The sequence below is a fragment of the Euleptes europaea genome, chromosome 2 (genome assembly GCF_029931775.1).
Source record: "Euleptes europaea isolate rEulEur1 chromosome 2, rEulEur1.hap1, whole genome shotgun sequence".
Taxonomy (NCBI): Eukaryota; Metazoa; Chordata; class Lepidosauria; order Squamata; family Sphaerodactylidae; genus Euleptes; species Euleptes europaea.
The window spans coordinates 43655405-43675879 of NC_079313.1; the positions used below are offsets into that span (position 1 = coordinate 43655405).

At 41.7% G+C, this 20475-nt stretch overlaps 3 protein-coding genes across 5 annotated transcripts in view; 2 read left to right on the forward strand and 1 right to left on the reverse strand.

Moving 5' to 3' along the window:
* FNBP1L (formin binding protein 1 like) overlaps positions 1–5947 on the forward strand; it is an 86413-nt gene extending 80466 nt beyond the window's left edge. For 2 of the 3 annotated variants that reach the window (XM_056843994.1, XM_056843996.1), the window contains 5 exons: positions 560–669; positions 989–1121; positions 2140–2234; positions 3292–3440; positions 3844–4147. In XM_056843994.1, the coding sequence (XP_056699972.1) occupies positions 560–669; positions 989–1121; positions 2140–2234; positions 3292–3440; positions 3844–4022 (666 nt within the window). In that variant the 3' untranslated portion in view covers positions 4023–4147. Of the gene's footprint in view, positions 1–559; positions 670–988; positions 1122–2139; positions 2235–3291; positions 3441–3843; positions 4148–5711 lie in introns of those variants that run through there. The other variant, XM_056843995.1, reaches the window with a different exon arrangement.
* Positions 1–20475, forward strand: part of CCDC18 (coiled-coil domain containing 18) — a 205264-nt gene that overhangs the window by 174935 nt on the left and 9854 nt on the right. The window lies entirely within an intron of this gene.
* Positions 12386–20475, reverse strand: part of BCAR3 (BCAR3 adaptor protein, NSP family member) — an 81647-nt gene continuing 73557 nt past the window's right edge. Inside the window, exons 8-11 of the mRNA XM_056843993.1 lie at positions 17902–18073; positions 16166–16277; positions 13581–13793; positions 12386–12584 (exon numbers count right to left, since the gene is read on the reverse strand). Of these exons, the coding sequence (XP_056699971.1) occupies positions 12406–12584; positions 13581–13793; positions 16166–16277; positions 17902–18073 (676 nt within the window). The 3' untranslated portion in view covers positions 12386–12405. The remainder of the gene's footprint in view (positions 12585–13580; positions 13794–16165; positions 16278–17901; positions 18074–20475) is intronic.

The following is a 20475-nucleotide window of genomic DNA, read 5'->3' on the forward strand; positions in this document are numbered from 1 at the left end:
ATGTGACTCTCCTGAACAATATGCCACTTATGGGAAAGGGGGCCTACAGCAAGAAGATGGAATTGCATCCAGCCACACTAGCTTGAGCTTGTGCAATCTTTTGCTACATTTATGGTACTTGCTGTGCATGTGAAGGGCAATTTCATTTGATTTCCTTTTCTTGCTTCATGGAGTCCTGTTCAGGAGGGTCTCCCGATCTTCAGGAGCAACCACAAGGAGGGATGTGGGAGAAGGTTAGGACAGTCCTCTTCTAGAAATCTTTCCCTCTGTGAGAGTTTGGATCCAACCTGATATAGTACATAGCACTGATCAGAATCTATTATGAGAAAAATGGAAATCTCAAGTTGCAAAAAAATTGAATAACAAATATTAGGGCATCAAGTCATGATCTCAATCTGAGGCCTGTGTTTCTCTGTAGCCCTGATGGGGAGAGGGAGTTCTGTTCTGCTGCTTTATTCACTGAAGTGCCCTTGATTGTGTGTGAGCTACCAGTGGAAATAACTAATCAGTGGTCACATATTTTTTTTTAAAGCAAGGCTTGCATTCCCCTTTGATTCAGGGTCCTGCACAGGAAGATTTTAGCCACCTGCCTCCAGAACAGAGGCGAAAGAAGTTGCAGCAGAGGATTGATGAACTTAACAGAGAACTACAGAAAGAGACGGATCAAAAGTAAGTTCTTGTTTGTGTCAGTTTCTTGCCCTTATTCTTACTCTGGTGATTTTCTACCTGTCCTGTATTTAAGGCATGTCTACTCCAGTAGTCAGTTTAGCTCAATATTATGTTCAGTTTTGTCAGTGTGGCTCCTCAGCTGGGCTTTCTCCTGCATTTTTGGCAAGCAGCTTCTCTTCTTGCTCTGTGCACTTCCCTAGAAAGATGTATAAGGACCATATGAGTGACAGGCAGGATGTTGAGGAACAGTATTATTCATTGGAGCAATTAAATATGCATTTAATGTTTTTTATTAATCCATTTTGCATCTTTTGTATAGAGACGCTCTCATTAAAATGAAAGATGTGTATGAGAAAAATCCACAAATGGGAGATCCAAGCAGTCTTCAGCCAAAATTAGCAGAGACTATGAGCAACATGGACCGCCTCCGGATGGAAATACACAAGAATGAGGTCAAAATACATTAAAATGTTCCTTGGGTGTGTGGAAATTTTGGAGTTCCCTACACAAGCATCCTCCCAAACCCCTGAGGGGTAATTGCATGGGAGATAGGAGGGAATCAAGGGTCTCCATCCAAATCACAACTACCTTTCCTTTGTAGCCAACTAGATGTGATGTTGCCAGACATAAAAAATAGCATCAATTGAAAATCAAATGGGAGGACTTTGCCTGCCAGATGCTTCTTTAAAATATTGACAGCTGGTCTTGAAGCTAGGACTGTGTGATTGCTGTCCACCTAACAAGGAAGCTAGAAGAATATCAGACAATATTTTGGTGAATTCAGTTTTGTCTGTGATGAGAGAGAGGCTCGCAAGGATTTATGTGGAGGGGAAGGCCCATCTCCCGCTGCTTCTCTTCTGTGAATCACTTTCTTCCCCCACCATGCTGAATTGGCCTGTCTCTTTTTGCCCACCTGCCCAACTTGCCAAGCTGCAGTTTTCTGCATCCCATCTTCTTGGTGTTTCCTTCTCCCTAGCTGATTATCTAGCCTTTGCCCATGTTGGGTGGGGGGTTGTGCAGCATCTAACCCCCCCTTCTTCATGTTGAAGATCCAAAGAAGTTTACATCATTCTTCTCTCCTTCATTTTATCCTCACAACAATCCTGTGAGGTAAATTAAGCTGAGTATGTGTGACTGGCCCAAGGTCACTGATCAAGTTTACATGGCATAGTGGGGATTTGAACTGGGTCTCCCAGATCACTATGGTACAATTTTATGAATGAGAGAAACTCAACAGTGGTGGCAGGGAAGTCTTGCATTGAATTTTGGTAGGTAGCAGCTTTGGATAATAAATTACACACACACTTGCTTCCACACATTGTTAAAATAGGCATTTCTTTTGTCTGGACATTTTGAGGGTTCGGTCATTATGAATTGCTATGGCTATCTCGTGACAGCTAAATCCAGTATTGGTTTGGACTGAAAACTTCTGCTGTTACTGGTACCAAGTCACCCCTTCTCTCTCTTAAGGCCTGGCTTTCTGAAGTTGAAGGTAAAGGAGCAGCCAGAGGAGACCGAAGACATAGCAGCGACATCAACCATCTTGTAACTCAAGGAAGAGAGAGGTCACTATTTTAAATTTTTACCCTATGTTTGTAGGTTTCTTTCTCTCCCCCCCTCCCTCTCTCTCTCTCTCTCTCTCTCCCTCTCTCGTCTAGACAATGGTCTTGGGGGTGATGGTTCTTCTCACTTCAGGAATTTTAGCTAGCATGCATATAGTCGTACATGGTAAAAAGTAGTAGCCATTTGTGATGACAGGTAGTAGAGAAGACATGATGGCAGCAGCATAGCTCTGTTCCAGAAGGCAGGGTGCATTTTAACACCTTGATAATCTGTCTTCTGATATATTATGGTTGGGCAGATGAATTTATAGAATTCATCCAGCCCCCAAGGACAAGCATGTCTCTGATGCCTAAATCAAACCAAAGACAAAGTACACTGTGATAAAAAATCATGTTAACAATTACTTACTACGCCAAAGATTGAGCAAGTAACAAACAGGTGTCTACAAGAATTACAAAATCTGGCCAAATAGTAAATAGCCAAAATGTTAACAATGCTTACAGTAGTAAGACAAAATGCTTGTAATAGTAGGTACAGGAATCAGGATGTAATCCCGTTCTGAAAATCTTCATCATCTGAAGCTTAATTCTTGATACACTGAAGGAGTATCCTAAGATATAGTAAGGGAGCTCTATCAGTCTAACCACTTATGAAGATTTGATAACAGGAAGGAGCACAAATTTAGCAAGAGCTACGTCTGGATTCCTGTACCTACTACTGTAATTGTAAAATTTTTGGCAATTTACTATTTGGCCACATTTTGTAATACTTGCAGACATCTGTTTATTATTTGTTCAATCTTCAGCATAGTAAATAATTGTTAATGTGGTTTTTTATCATGGTATATTGTGGTTTTGGTTTGTATTTCACATAGTTATTTCTCTTTTTTTCCTGATGCCTGTATCAGCAATCAGGCTGTCTGTATTCATCAGTAATAGTATTATCAAGTTGTATATGCATGAGATCTGCAAGTGTTGTGAAATCTACATGGGGAAAGTAATGGGTTTTTTTTTTGTTAGAGAAGTATGAACATTGCTTGTTTTAACTGCTATGTTCTAGCCCTGAGGGGAGCTATACCGATGATGCAAACCAAGAAGTTCGAAGCCCACCACAGCAACACAGCCACCATAACGAATTTGATGATGAGTTTGAAGATGATGATCCTTTACCAGCTATTGGACACTGCAAAGCTATATATCCATTTGATGGTAAGGTTAACTGGGTGGGGGTGGGGGCATTAAAAAACAACACAATATTTGACAAATGCTATCTACCCTGCATAGAATTGTCTGCACATAAACTATTCCAGCAGCTGGTTTAGGTTCTGGGAAACTATGCCATAAATCAGATTTTGTTTAATGGCTAAATAATACCTCTGCGTTGTAACAAAACAAATATGTTAGATTAGAAAAACAGTCATTGGCATCCATTCAGCTTTACAGCAAGGGACCAGATTTTGTCTGTGGGTCTTCGCTTGGAACATATGTTCCATCACACACATCAGATGATTCCTCCTGTGAATGGAAAAATGAGTGCTGAGAAAAGAGAGCTTGCTGTATGTGCTGCTGGAGCTGTGACAGCACTTCTTTGTGTGTCCTCCTTTTCCTTTAGGTCACAATGAAGGTACCCTGGCAATGAAAGAGGGGGAGGTTCTGTACATTATAGAGGAGGACAAAGGGGATGGCTGGACAAGAGCTCGGAGGCAGAACGGAGAAGAAGGATATGTGCCAACTTCCTACATAGATGTAACTCTGGAGAAGAACAGTAAAGGTGCAGTAACCTATATCTAATCTACAGAGTCGGTCACCTTACCAGTGAATACTGAAGCATACAGTTGGATGGAAAGTATTAGAGCATTTAGGAGGTCTCATTAATCTCTTGTTCACCATGTGAGCTCAACCTGTTCCTCGTTCTGAAACTGGGGAAATTTCGTGTTTTGATTGGTTTGTCCTCCTGTTCTGGACAGTGGCATCTCTCTCTTGTTTCTTTCTGCCTTTATTTGCATGAGGGCTTTTAAGTGTTCTCTTATGAACATTGGTCGGATCAACATATTTTATTGCATTTTTATAACGTTTGTAAAGGTTTCTGCTTGCTTGAGGATAGTTTAACTGGATCAATGATTTTTTTAATGCTGTATTCTGTTGCATTAGTCTTCACAGTCCCCTAGCCACAAAACAAGCTCCCAAAACAAGAATGTGTTCCTAAGAAGTACTAAGCTCGTTTAATGAAATCATCCCATCCCAGAGAACCCGCACACATGCACCCAGTGTGTGTGGAGCTGCAGTTCTGAAAACAAAGGAACACTCCCTACTGTAGGTGTGTAGGCCATTGCCTATGCGTAAAGGCGCATGGGGGACGACTGCAGAATTCGATCTGATCCTGTGAAACACAAGTAGATTTGCACTGCTGAAATGGTGCCTTTCTTTCCCACCTTCCCCTTTTGCTGTTCCCTTGTGGTTTAGCAGACCCCCAGAAACAACAAGGGGGTCAAAATGGGGGGGGGGCTGCAGTGAGAGAAGGGAATAGCTGAAAATTGCCTTTCCCCTCTTCCACAAGCAGAAGTGCCTACTGAGGATCTAAGCCAATGCTTACGAGTTTCCTTGTTCTAGAAATATTTTTTGCTGCTTTTACTTTGGGAACCAGGCCCGTCCTTTCTGGTGCACAAAGGTAAAAAAAAAGTGCAGAAGGTAATCAGGAATGTAGTACAGCTAATTGCAGGGGACTCAGTAGCACACCATGGTAATCTGCCCCTGCGTTCTCCTTTTTCTCTGTGCTGGGAACTTTGGATGCTATGTATGCTTGAAATGATTTCCTCTCTGCTCAGAAGTGTTGTCAAAGTTATTCTGCTGTTAAATCATAACTGTGTTCCCCATTCTCTTGTACCAATGCTCTTGAACACTTCTGGAAAATGTATATTCCAGAAGTGAAGAAACGGTTACACCTCAATTCATCAGTCCATGTGCAGACAGGCTTGCACCATCCCATTTGTTCCAGCAGACAAACCAGATTTGTATGCACAAAGGTAGGGGGATGCAAATCTGCTCCATTAAATTAGTGGCCAAGCTGTTGTGACTAAAGAAAGTTTTGTGTGTACGCTTGAGCTTCTGTGTCTGGAGCAGATTCCCACCTCAGGCATTAGTCTGTTGGATAAGATGTCTATAAGTAGAATTTTTAAATGCTGTTACCTTTTCTGGAATCTGTACACTTCTTATATTTATATAAATAAATACCTTCACTAGGGGAAGGGAAAAATTTGGAAGCTAAGTTGCACTGCTTTGCAACTTCACAAGCCCCTGTTGGGCAGTATGGTGTGCAGAAGTCTGAAAAGGGTTTGCATAATCCCTTATGCCTACATAGAATGTTTATTCTTTAGTCATTTGAAATGGATTTTTTTTTTTAAAAAAAGAGCACACTTCTCTTTTTGCAAAAGCCTCTGGTAATTCTGTTCTGTTCTTCTTTTTTCCCCTCTTGGACTGCAGGTTCCTGAAGCGGGTTTCTGAGAAAATGGGCGAGATGTTGAAGGAGGTTACATGCAGCTGCTTTTGGGGGGAGGGTGTTAGGCCCAGCAAGATGGGGGGGGGGGAGCCAGTTGCATGAAGGCCTGTAGGCATACATTTCCATTAACAATATGAGCATTGCTGTGTATGTTCAGCGTTTCTGTGGCAAACTAAAGCTCCATTCCAGCAGAACCAAAAACATCCTGTTCTGAAAACGCACTCTTCATAGTCCTGAGTTTTGAACAATTTTACTTGCAGTTCGCCAGTTGTGACATATATTGGCTGTTTCAGCTTTCTCATGGTCCATACCCATTTTAACTGGTGTTCCGTTAGAATCATATCATTTACCAGTCAGTCTCTGCCTGTGCCACCTCCATGCTCGCCCTAACCTTCTCCTGCATGTCTAGGTATGTCTCAGGCATGCATGCCTAATGTTTTGTATTTCCATAGCTCTTCCTCCTCTTCTGCATTTGTAGCAAGACCACTTTTCATGTATCTCTGGCACTAAGGTTTTTCTTTTATTCCAGTACCCATTTATGCTGCTATAACTTTTTTGCCCCTTTGTTGTGACCGTCGTTACATTCCAGTTATTTTAACTGATGTGAACGCAACATTCATTTTGATTTGGGAAAAGGAACACATCTCAATGCTAGGCAACTGCAGCCCAGCTTCAGCACCTCACCTTTTCCTGAGCACTGAAAACCTGGGATTTAACAGCACAGATTTTCCACTACAAGACAAAAATGACTGTTTTCCGAAGTCAAGTGCTTGCCATTCAGATGCTGCCTTAAACTCTCGAGTGCCTAAATCTGTTGATTTGCCAACGCTTACCACTTCAGTATCCCGCAAAGGGCTTTGGGTCTCAGCTCCGTATGACCTCTTCTATCTTTCTACAGTGCTGCAGCTGCTGAGGTAGCCATGGTAGATGTTTTCTAGAGCTCTACCATAACATGATGCATGGTGCATTGTAAACTTTATGCATTGAAATCTAAATACATGTATCGGTTTCATTTTCTGTCTAATGAATGTTTTTAATAGGATCTTTTTAATGGAGCCTTTTCCCCCCCTTGATTGTCTTTTACTTTTTAGGATGGGGGGCGGGAGAGGGAGGGAAGACTCCAGTTTCTAATTAACTGCAGTGCTAGTCTGTTTCCAAGTGATGCTTCATTGTAAGGACCAGTCAAAAATTGGAGTGATACTTTGTAATGATCTATGTGCACTTTTACTTGTAAACATTGAGATTTGGAAATGTTTATACTTGTAAATATAGTTGTCTGCAGCACCCCTATTGCTCATGTTGTTTTGTCTGCCATTTGTGAATTCTATTAATGAGCTCACCCTACATCTAACTAAATAAGGTAACCTTAGAATATGGGAAGTTGGGGGAGGGGGAGGGAAACCCTCATTGAAACCCTCAGAAAACCAGCTTTGTGCTGTTTGTGGTAATGTTTTAAAAAGTTTGCTTTTCTATGGGGGGTGGGTGGGAGAAGGGTTGAAGCAATATTTGGACACAGTGCTGGATTCCTTTAGGACTTTTTCAGTGTTATTAGCAGTTGTACTACCAGTAAACTAAATCTGTGTGAATATTGTGTGGAAGTTTTTCTTCCTTTTTATTATTGTGTGCCATTATTACACAGATGACACAGTGTATTGAGCTTGGGGGTGGTTAAACTCTAAAGGTTAGGGTTTTCGATACTGTAAACAGGGTTATTTATATATATGTGTGACATTACTCAGTACTGACAAAACTACATGGTGTAGCTTTTTGTTTTTTTAAAGGAACCACCTAGGTGCGTTTTTGTTTCAGAGTTGATGCGAGTATGTTCTCAATGTGATTTTCGCCCAGGCTTCTACTACACTTCTAGTAAAGGACTAACAGTTCTTTCATGCTACTGTTTTTTCTAGGACCAGGATATTTTTCCTCAGGATATTTTTTTTCTGTGATATAATACATCATGAGGGTTAGTAAATATAAAAGGAGGGGGAAACTCTTTGTACTTGCACAATTAGCTAAAATTATTCTGAGATTTTGAACATGATAAATTGTCTGAGTCTTAAAACTTTCCTGTAATTTTTAATCTTTTGTGCACGTGTTGATTTTTAAATGTTTAAATGCTTTGTTAAAAACAGTGGTTCTTTTGAGAATATTTTCATGGAATTAAAAATAATCTTTTCATGGTCCTGGTAATTTTGCTTGTTGTCTTCTGTTACAGGTACAGGAACAAATGGGATTTAGGTACCCTTTAAAGCAAATGTGCTCAGAATAGCTGGTGTTGGTGAGCAATCATTAATGCTAGAAAAACTAGGGTAGTTTTTCCCTTTTGTTATTGCGCCTAGTTCAAACAAGATTCCTGCCTCCATGTGGGTGGGGCTTCTGAAACAGCTTCTTTAAGATGATTGGTGGTGAGTAATAACTTTAAAACACCTTGGCTTTCTTGGCTTTCTTTGCATGCTCCTAGTGAAAGGCTGAATTGAGGCAAAGAACCTCTAGTAACATCAGAACCTTTTGGCTGGGGCAAGTAAGTGCCCATATAAAGAATAGGAAGGATTGTTTTATGTGGTATGCAGAAGCAGGTTTGCATCTTCCCATTTGGTAATCTTCCCTGACTAAGGCTTTTCAACAAGCACTTTGCTTCTTTCTTACAATAGTCCCACCCCCACCTCCGGAGTTTCTTAACTGTATAAGGCAGAGGGGCCCTTAAATCCCTTTCATTAGAATTTTTTTCTTGGTTCTAACGGCACAGCAGCAGGTCTCATTTAAAAAGCATGTAGTCTGGGGCAGCATGATTGCTGTCTCATCCTTGTTGGGACAGTCTTCCTCCTTGCCTTCACAGTCCAAATTGTCTCATTTTTTTGGCTTTGTAATCACAAGAAAATTAAAGCTGACAAAAGTGAATATGTGTAATGATTTTGACTGCGAAGCTGTAGCTTAAGATACCCCTTGTAACAGTAAGCCCAGTGCTTTGGACTGATGAAGAATGTGTTGAGCCAGAGATATGAAAGCACTCCAGAAAGGCATGCCACAGGAAAGCGGAACAAAATGGGAGTTTCACCTTTCCAGCTGGCTGGTCAGATCGAAAACTATGGGCAGCAGGCCAAGATGGAATTAAATGCCTTTTATTAAGTTGGTAATTCGGTCCATCTAGGGATTCCTATTATTGGTAGGCATGACAACTCCCCAAGTATATGCTGGAAGATAGATGTGTTTCTTTTCCCCTCGACAGTAAACGATTATTTTAGTCACTTTAGGAGATTAAAAAAACATGGTGTTGCATCCTTTTGTCTCCAGAACAAGCCCAAACTGGTACAGGATCAATTTCTTTTAATTTTCAGTTATTGAAGTTCAATTAAATACAATGAATTTTTACATACTGACGAAAATGAAATGGCACAGTTTGAAACTTTGCACAAGGAAAGCAGTTTCTGCTCCAGTAAGCAAGAAGCTCTGTGTTTCCTGGCCTGGACAAGTAAATGGTGCAGCATTTTAATGAGGCACAACTCCCATTAGTCTGTACATTCTGTGCCACTGTCTTCAGTTCAGATTTGTTGCATGGCTTACACGTACAGAGGGACCAATGCAGAGATCCAACACAGATCTTTTTCTGTCAGTTGCTTTATTGTATAGTAATTACACAGTGTATACGCTGTTCTCAGTGAGGCAAACATCTCCCCCATCTTCCTGCAGTATGTTTATTGCTGGGAAATCAATTTTTTGCCAACCAGGGATAACTGAAGACTTGTTCACAACATGGGACCAGAAAATCAAAATAGTGGCTGCCTATGGTGGCAAAAATGTCAACTGACCATTGACTTCTATAGCATTTCAGAATGTGCTGCGGGAAGGCAGGGCCCCCTCCCCTCATTAGAAACAATTATTTATGAAAGCATCTTAAGTACAATCATCCTACATTATGACAAGGCTGACCTAATTGGCAGGACTCAACTTGCAGTATTGTGACACTGTGAAAATGCTTTCTCCTCACCTTCACAAACCAGTCTGACACGCATGCCTGTTGCACTGTGGTGCAGAGAGGGGCACATTGTTTCATGTCACAGGCATCTACTCTCTGAGAATGACACCAGTCTCCGCCCTACCATTTCCCCCTTTTCTTTATCCATGCGTCTCTCCAAGCAGAGGAGTGAACGTCAAGCTCTTTCCACAAGTGCTGGACATAACACTGCCTCCCTCTACACATTTGTTAAGATCACACTCATCTGAGTCTCAATTATAGTGTTAAGACTAAAGCTAGAGTTTTCTGTTATTCGGAAAGGCCCTGACAGCCAATACACCCACGCAGGCACAGAAATACCTTCTCTGGACCATGCAGTGTGGGAGAGCAGGGGCCGTGACATGGCAGCAAGATGGACTGTTGGCCCAGGAGCAGGTGAGCAAGCCTGCACTCTGGTGGTGTCTATTGCCCACAACAGGCTTTTTCTCTACAAGTCAGTTTTGCTTTTAAAAAAACACTCACACAAACCCCCCCCCCCCACTGTAAAAGGAGTATTCAGTTTTCTCTAAGGTTTGGATTTATGCAAACATTCCTTGGAACAGAGGTCACCATTTTTTTCTTAATGAGAGCTACTTCTGAGTAATGAAAAATACCCCAAGTATGTTATCGTGTTACTAAGTTTATGTTCTGTCTCTGAAACAGAACATGGGCCAGGAAGAGCAACAGAAACGAAGCTGTCAGCGCAGCAGGACAGAAAAATTACTATAAAGAGAAGGTTTTTTACAGCCTATTGCAGATCACTTTCCTAAGGCTACTAGAGCCTGTGTAAGCTACTCTGCAGTAGTCAGCAAGCTACTGGGGGTTACTGCACTTGTATTCCCAGCGAAGTATTAAGAGTTTGAAAATGTTATAAAAAATACTGTTTGCACTTTCTATGTATTCCCACCGATGTATTAAGAGTTTGAAAACGTTATAAAAAATACTGTTCGCACTTTGTTTGGCCTCTTTAGCTGTGAAGACGTCTTCCAACCATTTATAAGCCGTGGTATCCAAAAACCCTTTTAAAGCGATGTTTTTTACAACATTTTCAAACTCTTAATACATCGCTGGGAATACAAAGTGCGGTAACCCTCACTGGTAGTTCATGAGCTAGCTGTTGGAGACCCCTGCGTTACTCTGACCTCCAGGCAGCAGAGATCATTTCCCCTAGAGAAAATGGCCAGTTTGGCGATTGGACTCTATGGCATTGAAGTCCCCTCTCCAAACCCCACCTTCATCAGGTTCCACCCCCAAAATCTCCAGGTATTTCCCAAGCCAAAGCTGGCAACCCTACTCTGATATGAAGTGGCATTTTGAATTAGATGCCTGATGTTGAGAAAATGTAGCCCAGATGCAGTTGTACCCTACTACTTTCATGGCAGCGCTGACATTTTTGTATAAAGCAGGGAATGATTCAAGACAGTATATACACTGCATTATGTTAATGGAGTAAAAGTCCAGCTGCACCGCATAATATTCACTGCAGTCCCTTCCTGTCAGCTCCTACAAGCTCAGAACCTTTGAACCCTTACAAGCAATTCATTCATTCCCTCACCTTGCTCAGTGTTCCCCATTAAGTCCTTGACACTGCTTTACGAATCCTTGGCAGGAGAAATGTTACCTTTGTCTCATTCATTGTAAACTAGATAGTGGCTGATCTTACATAGGTGTAACACACTTTTGCCAATACTGCTGGAGTGGAATTGTTTGAGGTTATGTGTTTGTGATGGGGAGAAACCAATCACCAACAATCACCCAAAACCCCTATTCTGTTCAATTAAAAAAATAATTAGAATTCTTTGCACATACAGCAAAAGTTAAAATGCAAAAAATATTCCCAAGGATATTTGAGCCCCTAGGATATTTGAGCCTGGTGCTCAAATTATTTTTCCCGTTTGATACAATGGAATTTTTTTTTTTGCATGGATATACTTTAATTGACAATAGTATATACATTTTCCACATCCACTTAATAGATATCATATAACTGATACCTTCTGCAAAGTGAATCCCATACCCTCTACTCATATTTACATTTGTTAATAACATTATTTGATGCAAGACTAAACAAAAATCTAGTAAAACAACTGTAAGCCCTGTTTTTATGCTGCGGACAGTATTTCACTAGATAATTAAAAGGTAACATCCATAACAAATAAATAATTATTCTTTTATAAATCAGTAGTCAGTCTTATGCAACAATTCATAAATAAATGCACATTGTGCCAAAAGGGGGTGAATGCATTTCTCACAAAAAGCACAGAAGTGTCTCCTCTTCAGCCCTATTTTCTTCAGGGTTTCCTCCAAAAGGGGTGTAGAACTGTTTGGACTAAGAGAAGCCACTGCTGATTGAGAAAACATTGAACCTGGATTTAAGAAATTGTCATGTGTGCAAATCTGGCCATGTAGCATTAGGACATCCTCATGCTCACTACCTGACAATAGGCTGGGATCACCATTGCACGGACTAGTTTTTTTGTTTTTGTTTTACATGACTGTAGTAGCATACAAGGCGTAAGCAGGATAAGCAACATAAGGTAAGGAAGTGTTGGGAAACATTTTTCTCCCTCAGCCCAGCCCTTTTTTAACTGGGAAAAAACATTTGGAACAGTCCGTTTTACAGTTTGTTGGTTTCTTTGCTAAGCAATTACACTGAATCAACTGTAGTAGGAAGTCCATTAGATACTTCACTGCTCAGTCTGCTTTGTTAGAGGAGGTTCTAATTTTCGGGAGAGTGCAGTCAAAATCTGGTTGAATTTCTCATATCTTTCTCTTTGGTTCACCTGTGCTCCTTTGCTGCCCCAGAGCAATCTCATTTGGAATTCCGTTTTGAAGACTTCGCTCATCTCATCATCTGGCCAAAAACCTGATGAGGCAAAAAAGGGAAATATGTAAAGGCAGCTATAAAACAGCATTTTCACCACAGAGACATCCAAGACAAATACCTCCATTTGTCCGTTGAGCAAAACAACAAAGTGTCCCCATTCTGCATTAATTACTTAAGAGGATCAGTTCAGAAGACCTTCAATGCAGAATGTGAACATCCCTGCACGGAGAAAGTAACATTTAACCCATCATGGCCCTAGCTGCAGGAGCTTGCAGCTGATGCTTTTCACTTCTATGTGCATAGGGCACCTGAAAAACTCTTCACAGCACTCATGCCAACTGCTGTTGATAAGCGGGTCTCAGTGGGTCAGAAGTTTTCTGCCACACCGCCACAATCCTGGGGATGTTCTTCTGTGTAAAAAAATACATATGACAGCCCTACCAAGATTTGAGGCTCCATAGAAGCCACACTGGGACAATAGGACTCTGGGGCTCCAACTCCCATCCCCAGAGCAGCTGGCTGAGGGATGGCTGGCCGTTGCTATAGATACCACTTGGTGCTCTTCTGTTCCCTGGACTGGGTATTGAAATGAATTAAAAGTAGGATAAAAGAATAACTAGTCTTCAAAATGTCACAGGCCTCTTTTTTTAGCATGAAGCAATTTTTTTTCCTGAGGCCCTGTTATTTTAGAAGTATTTCTTGTCATTACTAACATCAATGGCCAAGTCAGCGTAGCAGTGTCCTCTGCTCCATTTTATTATGTTATTTGTGCTAAGTAAGGAATTAGTTGTGATAAGTACCTAGAAAGGGCAGGTACCCTTTCTCACAAGCCTTTTTGACTTGCATGACTGGTGCTGTTCCTGCTCTTTAATTAAACTGCCTTGGACATGATACCTATAGTAATTATTTAAACACATTGCTGTCCCACCCTTCTGTGTTTTTAATTCTGGGGTGGGTGGGAAATACACAGTCCAACAGAAAACCACCCATGCATCTGTAACATTGTTAAGTGATCCCTCCTCCTCTCTTTCTTACCATGCAAGATCCGTTCTGCGTTTGTGCTGTACAGGTTGGTATTTTGTGCTATTGAGCGAGCAGTCGCTAAATGTTTCAACATGATTTCACAGCTTTGATCAGTATTCTCCCAAACATCCATCCCATCAAACACAACTGCTTGGCGTTCCAACAGAGTAACCAGAGGCATCAGTAGGGGTACAGTAATGATGTTTTGCGGAACACAAGTTGTGTCTAAAAGCAAGTAAAAGTAAATCCATTTGGTTTTGCACAATTCCAAAGTAGATTGTTGAAGCAGAACATGCTTCTTTACACCAGATACAAATAGGTTTTAGTAATTATTTTGTTTGGCATGCAATACTATAATGCCACCAAATAATACCTTGTATTGTTAGATACTATTTGCTGATTCCAGTCATCCCCAAAATGCTACACAAAATTAAGCAGAAGGCAGAAGCCGCATGTGTGGTGCCGAGGTGGCCCTGGTTCTCCACTCTAGCCCTGTCCACTGAACCACCATGGGAACTACAGTAATTCCAAACATGCGAGTGCAAGGCTCTGTCCCGCACCCAGACCCTTCATGGTTGCATCTGATCCCCTGAAAATTGAGTGGTAGGCATTGTTAGCTCAAGGTTTTGGGGAGCAGGTTGTTCACACAATGTTTTCTGCACATAGCCCATCTATATCACGCCTATATGACAACAAATGGAAGGCATACGTGAGATGGTGTAGGTGGAAGCAAGTCTTCCCCAGATACTCCAGTTCTTACAAGATGGTTTGTCTCAAGGTCTTAGCCCAAACACCATACATAGACAAGAAGCAGCCCTGGTATCAGTAGTCCCAAGTATAGACTGTTACCCATTTCCAGGCACCCAGCAATCAAACCTTCCCTTAAGGGCGCATCATTATCCAATCCACTGGCAAGTCCGAGGTTCCCAATGTAGAAACTTCACATAGTGCTGCAAGCTCTGACTAAACCACCATTTGAACCACTGAGAGAGGTGTCTCTCAAGCTTCTGACACTTGAAGTACTGTTCCTGGAGGCAATTACTTCAGCAAGAATATCTGAATTGGGAGCACTGACTATCTCCAAAGGACTATGTGTCTTCCATAAAGACATGGTGGTCCTATGTCCAGATCCTACATTTGTGCCTGAAGTGAATTCAATCTTTTACAGGGCACAGGAACTATTCTTATCATCCTTCTGTCCTAGTCCATTGAATCCAAAAGAAGACAATGCATTCACTGCATCTCCACAGGATCCTGCTTATATAAATTAGAAGAACTAAACCAACCAGAAAGTCCAAAATCTTGTTTGTAGCATATCACCCAGCAGTGTGGGGCAAAAAGATTTCTAGACTTACTCTTAGAAGGTGGCTGAAAGAGTACGTATCAACAGCCTACTCATCTCAAGGCCTCGTCCTGCCTAAAGGAATCATGGGGCATTCTACCAGAAGTGTATCTACCACAGCAGCCTTCCATACAAATGCCTCAGTGGAAGACATGCAAAACAGCGATTTTGGCATCCAGTCAATGTTTGTCAAGCATCATGGTTTTGTAACATCCCAAACGCGTCAGGATGTCGTCCTCTTCTCAAATGAAAATGGAACATTGGACTAACTGTGAAGGTACCTTTCGTTTGAGAACGAGGAGGACATCCTAGACCCACCCAAGCTTTTTTGAATTTTTTTGTCTCCAGTGGTGGGGGAACCATCTGCCAACTGAGGCATTAGCTTGTGGAATCATTATTTGTTCTTTTCTGTTTCCTACAGTATTACTTGTTCCTGATAAGGTTTAAGTTTTGTTCTCCTGTCCTAGTTGTTTCAGAAGGTCGGGATGGAGGAAGAGTCAAGGGACACGGAGTAGTCTCTTTAGGAGCTATGGAAGCCTCTGAACTGAAGAGGGCAGGCACTCCTCTCCCCATCGGGGGTGGAAAGAGCAATCTAGTTCTTGCTTCCCAGGATGATGGGAAGCGGAGTACCCAAATGTGCCAGGATGTCCTCCTCGTCTCAAGCAAAAATAGGTGTTCATTCAATGAGAATGAAAAACTCGTTCACATACAGATCTTTTCATTACATTTGAATATGGGCATTGCATACTTATATGAAACCCAATGTATATAGTGGATAGAGTGTTGGACTAAGATCAAGGAGACCCAGGTTTCAGTCCCCACTCTGCTGTGAAGCTTGCTGGGTGACATTGAGCCAGTCACACACTCTTAGCCTAACCTTCCTCTCAGGGTTTTTGTGATGGTAATTGGGCAAGGGAGAACCACAGAGACCAACCCAAGCTCTTTGGAGGGTGAGAAAAACATGTACTAGACAGGGTTCTTTATTTGCAAGGTAGTTCAAGGCTCAGTGATAGGGAACTGCATAATACTTTCCTTTCCATATTTCCCCTACATAAAATGGAAAATCAGGAGTGAATTCAAAGCAAGACAGGGTGTGATTGGGTCTAATGGACTCTACATATTATTATTCTCAATGGCAGAACTTGATTTGCTTCTACCCTCTTCATTAATGTGATCACAGGTGTGATCTAAATATTTGAGTTCTCCTGATGACGGTAAATGTCATGCGGCTTCCTGCAATCACACATGTAATCACCTCTTCCTTCGTGTAAGGCTTTGCTGAATGGCTTCAGCTGCTTCTCATACAAGATGGCTGTCTGGGTGTAGCAGTGCCTCAGAGTGGTCCATGTTTGCTCCAATCTGGAGATCTGCAGAAGCAAAATGGCTAGACTGTCAAGGAGTCCTACCCACCACTGCTTCCGAAGGAAGGTTAGATGGATGCATTCAGATGTTATCTCATTGAACTCTGTTCAGCTTAGCAATCTACATATTTAATAGCGACGTGTGGCCTCCATCTGCAAATACCTAAATCTGCAGATGGGGACCACACTGATACTACACAGATTTTCCTGCAAACTTGGAGGACCCCCAGGTTTGTAGAAAAATTTGAAATCTTTTAAAAAATACACTGGGGGTTTAAATTCCCCCCCAAATAAATGCACAAACAACTTACCTTTAATCTTCATAGCTGACGGCAGCAGATGTTGGGAGGCACTCTGGGCCCGGCCACAGCAGCAGCGGAACCAGGTGGTCCGGCAGCAGTGGTGGCAGATGATGGGAGACTCTCCAAGGCTTGAAGGGGCTCTCAGACACTGCCACCGCTACTGCCAGGCTCAGAAGTACATGGTGGGGCCTGGAGCTGTGCTGATTCTCACAGGCTCCCAACTTGTTCTATACTATTTTACAAGATGGCCAAGTAATATTTCTTGGGCATTCTTTGCACAGGCATAAAATGTTCTTTATCCATGAATAACCAAATTAACATGGGACTCTCAGATCAGAGCATGTTGTTTCCAGAAAGATGGGACACTTGGTATCTTCTAAGAATATTGCATGCTTAGAAGTATTCTTATCTTTTTTAGTTCAGGCTTGATGAAAGCATATTCCAAGGCCGGTGACCCACAAAGACAAAGGGTAAAACTTGTAAACACAGCAAGTAGGGACATTATAAAATAAATCCTGTTCCTACATCTGGAAACATGCTTAATTTACGGTGTCTTTAGGGCAGGACATTCTCACAGCTGGTGTCTCATGTAACACAGCTGGGTAAAAATCAAGGGTCCTATGTTGAGGTAACCAACCCAAACTGACACAGTGTTTATTAAGAGTACATTGTGAAACCCGTGACTGTAGTTCTTCACTGTCCCTGTAATACGTTTGCGTGTACCAAGCATTTTTGCTTGTCTGTTTTTTAAAACCAGATACACAAAAGTCAGTTCTCTGATTGCAGGACGGCATTTTGCATTACAAAATATCAAATTAAGGACATCAGAAACATTCAGCAAAAATAATTTACCAACTCTGTTAGCTGGCTACACTGGAGGCTCTCTCCCAAGCAAGTGGGTAGTGGGTGGGAGGGAGTGGGTGGGTGAGCTGACCTGCTTCTGCTGCCTGATGAAACAACCAGCTGAGCCTGCAAGATATCTGCTTGGAAAATAACACCCTCTCTGCATGCAGCACGAAACATCAAACCAGCAGCTCCTCTAATGATCCTTGCTCATGAGCACCAGAATAAGATGCTGGTTATTCTACTGCCCCTCTAAACCTACAGTTTCTGAACCAGCCCTACATTACCGCCCCCCACAAGAATGCATCCAGACCTACTATTCTCTGTCCACTAGCCTCTTCTTTCTGCCTCATCTTCCAAATAATTTTGACCACATCCAGCACAATCCTATGAATAATAGAGGGTTGGAGTCATGTTAATCTCTAAGCCAGAGGGCTGTTTGATCCTTTCTGAATAAATAGCCTAGCCTAGGGAATCCCTTTTACCTGAGGCATTTCCAGGGCTTTCATCACAGCTGAGAAGGCATACAGATCCCCCATGGAGTCCTTGAGTTCCACAGCTACCTGGATAATCCGATTTAAGGTTGCAACTCGCTCCTCTAAGTTTCCTGTGCAGCCTAGGATATCCACTGCTATTCCTATTGCCATGGTGTTGTGTCTGAAGCGGGAAGCAAACCAAGAAAGTTAGAATAAGCTACCAAAATAGCTGCCAGGGGCCACACTCCACACAGAATGGAGTTGATGCAAAAAGTGTACTGAAGGTATTACCACCTTATTCTGATTTACTTTGATAATAAATGTTGGATAGAAATGAGCATTAGACATTCATATCATACAAGTGCCCCACATGTATATTTGGTGCATTGACCAAGTGCTGATGCGGTCTTGACTGCTTCAGACATTACAAATCTCCTTGGTAGTATTTATTTATTGTCTATTAATGGTTTTGTATCAAGTGTATAGACAAAAACAATACAGTAGCTACAGAATTTAGTACCTAATATTTGATCTCTTAGTGTTAATGGTTCTTTTATTATATTTAGTGTCTATGTCGAAAGTATATTAAATTAATGGGCAGGTGTTGGAATCTTAGGGGCGCCATGGCATATGGAAAACTAAAGTTGGCTCGCTTGGGCACAGATATACTGTATTTCATGATCATTTTTATTCTGAATTTCCCCTTTCCCACTTCCTTCTTTCTGTATCCCTGTACCTTTAAAAATTAATAAAAATTATTCAAAAAAGAAAAGAAAGAGAGGGAGAGACAGTGATGCCTGTGTCCGGCAAAAGCCTTTCAGCTTGTTTGGAAGGGCCTGGGGGAGGAAAGGAATCGCCGACCCTCATGCTAGCAGCAGAAATGCCAAGGCTGGCAAAGCCATCTGAAGCTATCACAATAGCCCTGGAGTAGGTCATCTTGTTGCTTGGCAAGAGAAAGAGATACCATTTGCCAGTCAGACCATTCTAGTCCTTGGGTTTCTCCCAAATCTGGAGCGAGATACAATGGCAACCGCACGGTTGGCTAAAAGCTCTGAACTGTTGCATGCAACTTGGTAAGAGGCAATGGTGGAAGAGTCAGAGAGGCTGAAGATTCCTTGTGGTTTTTAGGTATTTCTGTGATATTTGAAATACATCTTGCAATTAGATGTCTGGCAATATTTATGTATGAAACATGTACGATATATTTAATTTTACATCATTTCGGACTATTTTCTTTACTTCTCATCTTTTTCTACTGTGGTACAAGATCTTTACTGTGAGATGTGCTAGTTTTACTTCATCACAGCTTCCCTGGTATTATTAGAAACAATACAAATACAGCAGCTGGAGTCAGTCAGTCTGATGTCTCTACCTTCTCTTCATTTCTACACATAAAAAAATAATCTTTTGATCCAAAATATAGTACTAAGCAAACAAGAGAAGAAATGGAGGGCTGTCTGGCGGGGAAAACAGCTAGCAACATTTTGGATTTACTGTAATGTCCTGTCACCGCCCCCGCCCCCCAGGACCACAGTGTTTAACAAATGGGTTGGATCCAGTGAACTACAAGCACAATTCGGAGATATTGTGGGTTCGGTTCCAGACTTCCGCAATAAAGCAAATATCGCAGTAAAGTGGGTCACATGATTTTTTTTTGTTTTCCAGTGCATATAAAAGTTATGCTTACACCATACTGTAATCTATTAAGTGTGCAGTAGCATTATGTCTTAAAAAATATACTGTAAAAAAAATGAAAAAGTTTGAAATATTGTGAGAATTACCAAAATGTGACACAGAGACACGAAGTGAGCACATGCTGTTGGAAAAATGGTGCCAAGATTTGCTTGAAAAAACAATATCTCGAGGTGCAATAAAACGAGGTATACCTGTACATTTACAAGGATCACAGATTTTTCATGTGTTCCCTTCCCACCAGCAGTCCTGGGAAGTTTGTTCCTGAGATTGCAGAACCAGTGTAGTTTAATAGCCCTGCAGGTCAGGAGGCTGCAGGGGGAGGGGGACAAAATCACCTTCTCTTCCCTCAGTAGAGATGGATTCATAGAATAGGCAGACAGTGTGATTTTGTCCCCTTCCCCCTCTCCACTGCAGCCTCCTAACATCCATCCATGAACTTTCTGCAGTCTTTCCCAGGTCTGAAAGGATTGCTGGAGGGAGGGGAACACGGGAAAGATCTCTGATAGTTCTGCTGTCGGATCACCAGATCCAACCCCTTTGTTTACAACCATTCCGCTGGTGATGCTTTTTGCTGTCAATACTCCTACCTGTTCTGTCCCTTTTTGTTAAAACAAGGACCTGGATTGTGGGATGCATTTGCTTGAAGCTGAACACTTGAAGCTGAAGATATACTCTCAGCATGAAGTTGTTCAGTAGTTGTGAAGGTCTTTGTAAGTTCTCAAGAGAAGGCGGATTCTGTTTCTTCAAACAGTTTAACTCTTGGGCAAGTAATCCTAAACATGTTTAAGTCTGCTTGTATTTAGTAAACTTTGTTGGCAGGTAAGCTTGCTTATGATTAAAGCCTTAGAAAGCATGAAGCATTCTCAATTATTTTCAGAAAGCTGCTTT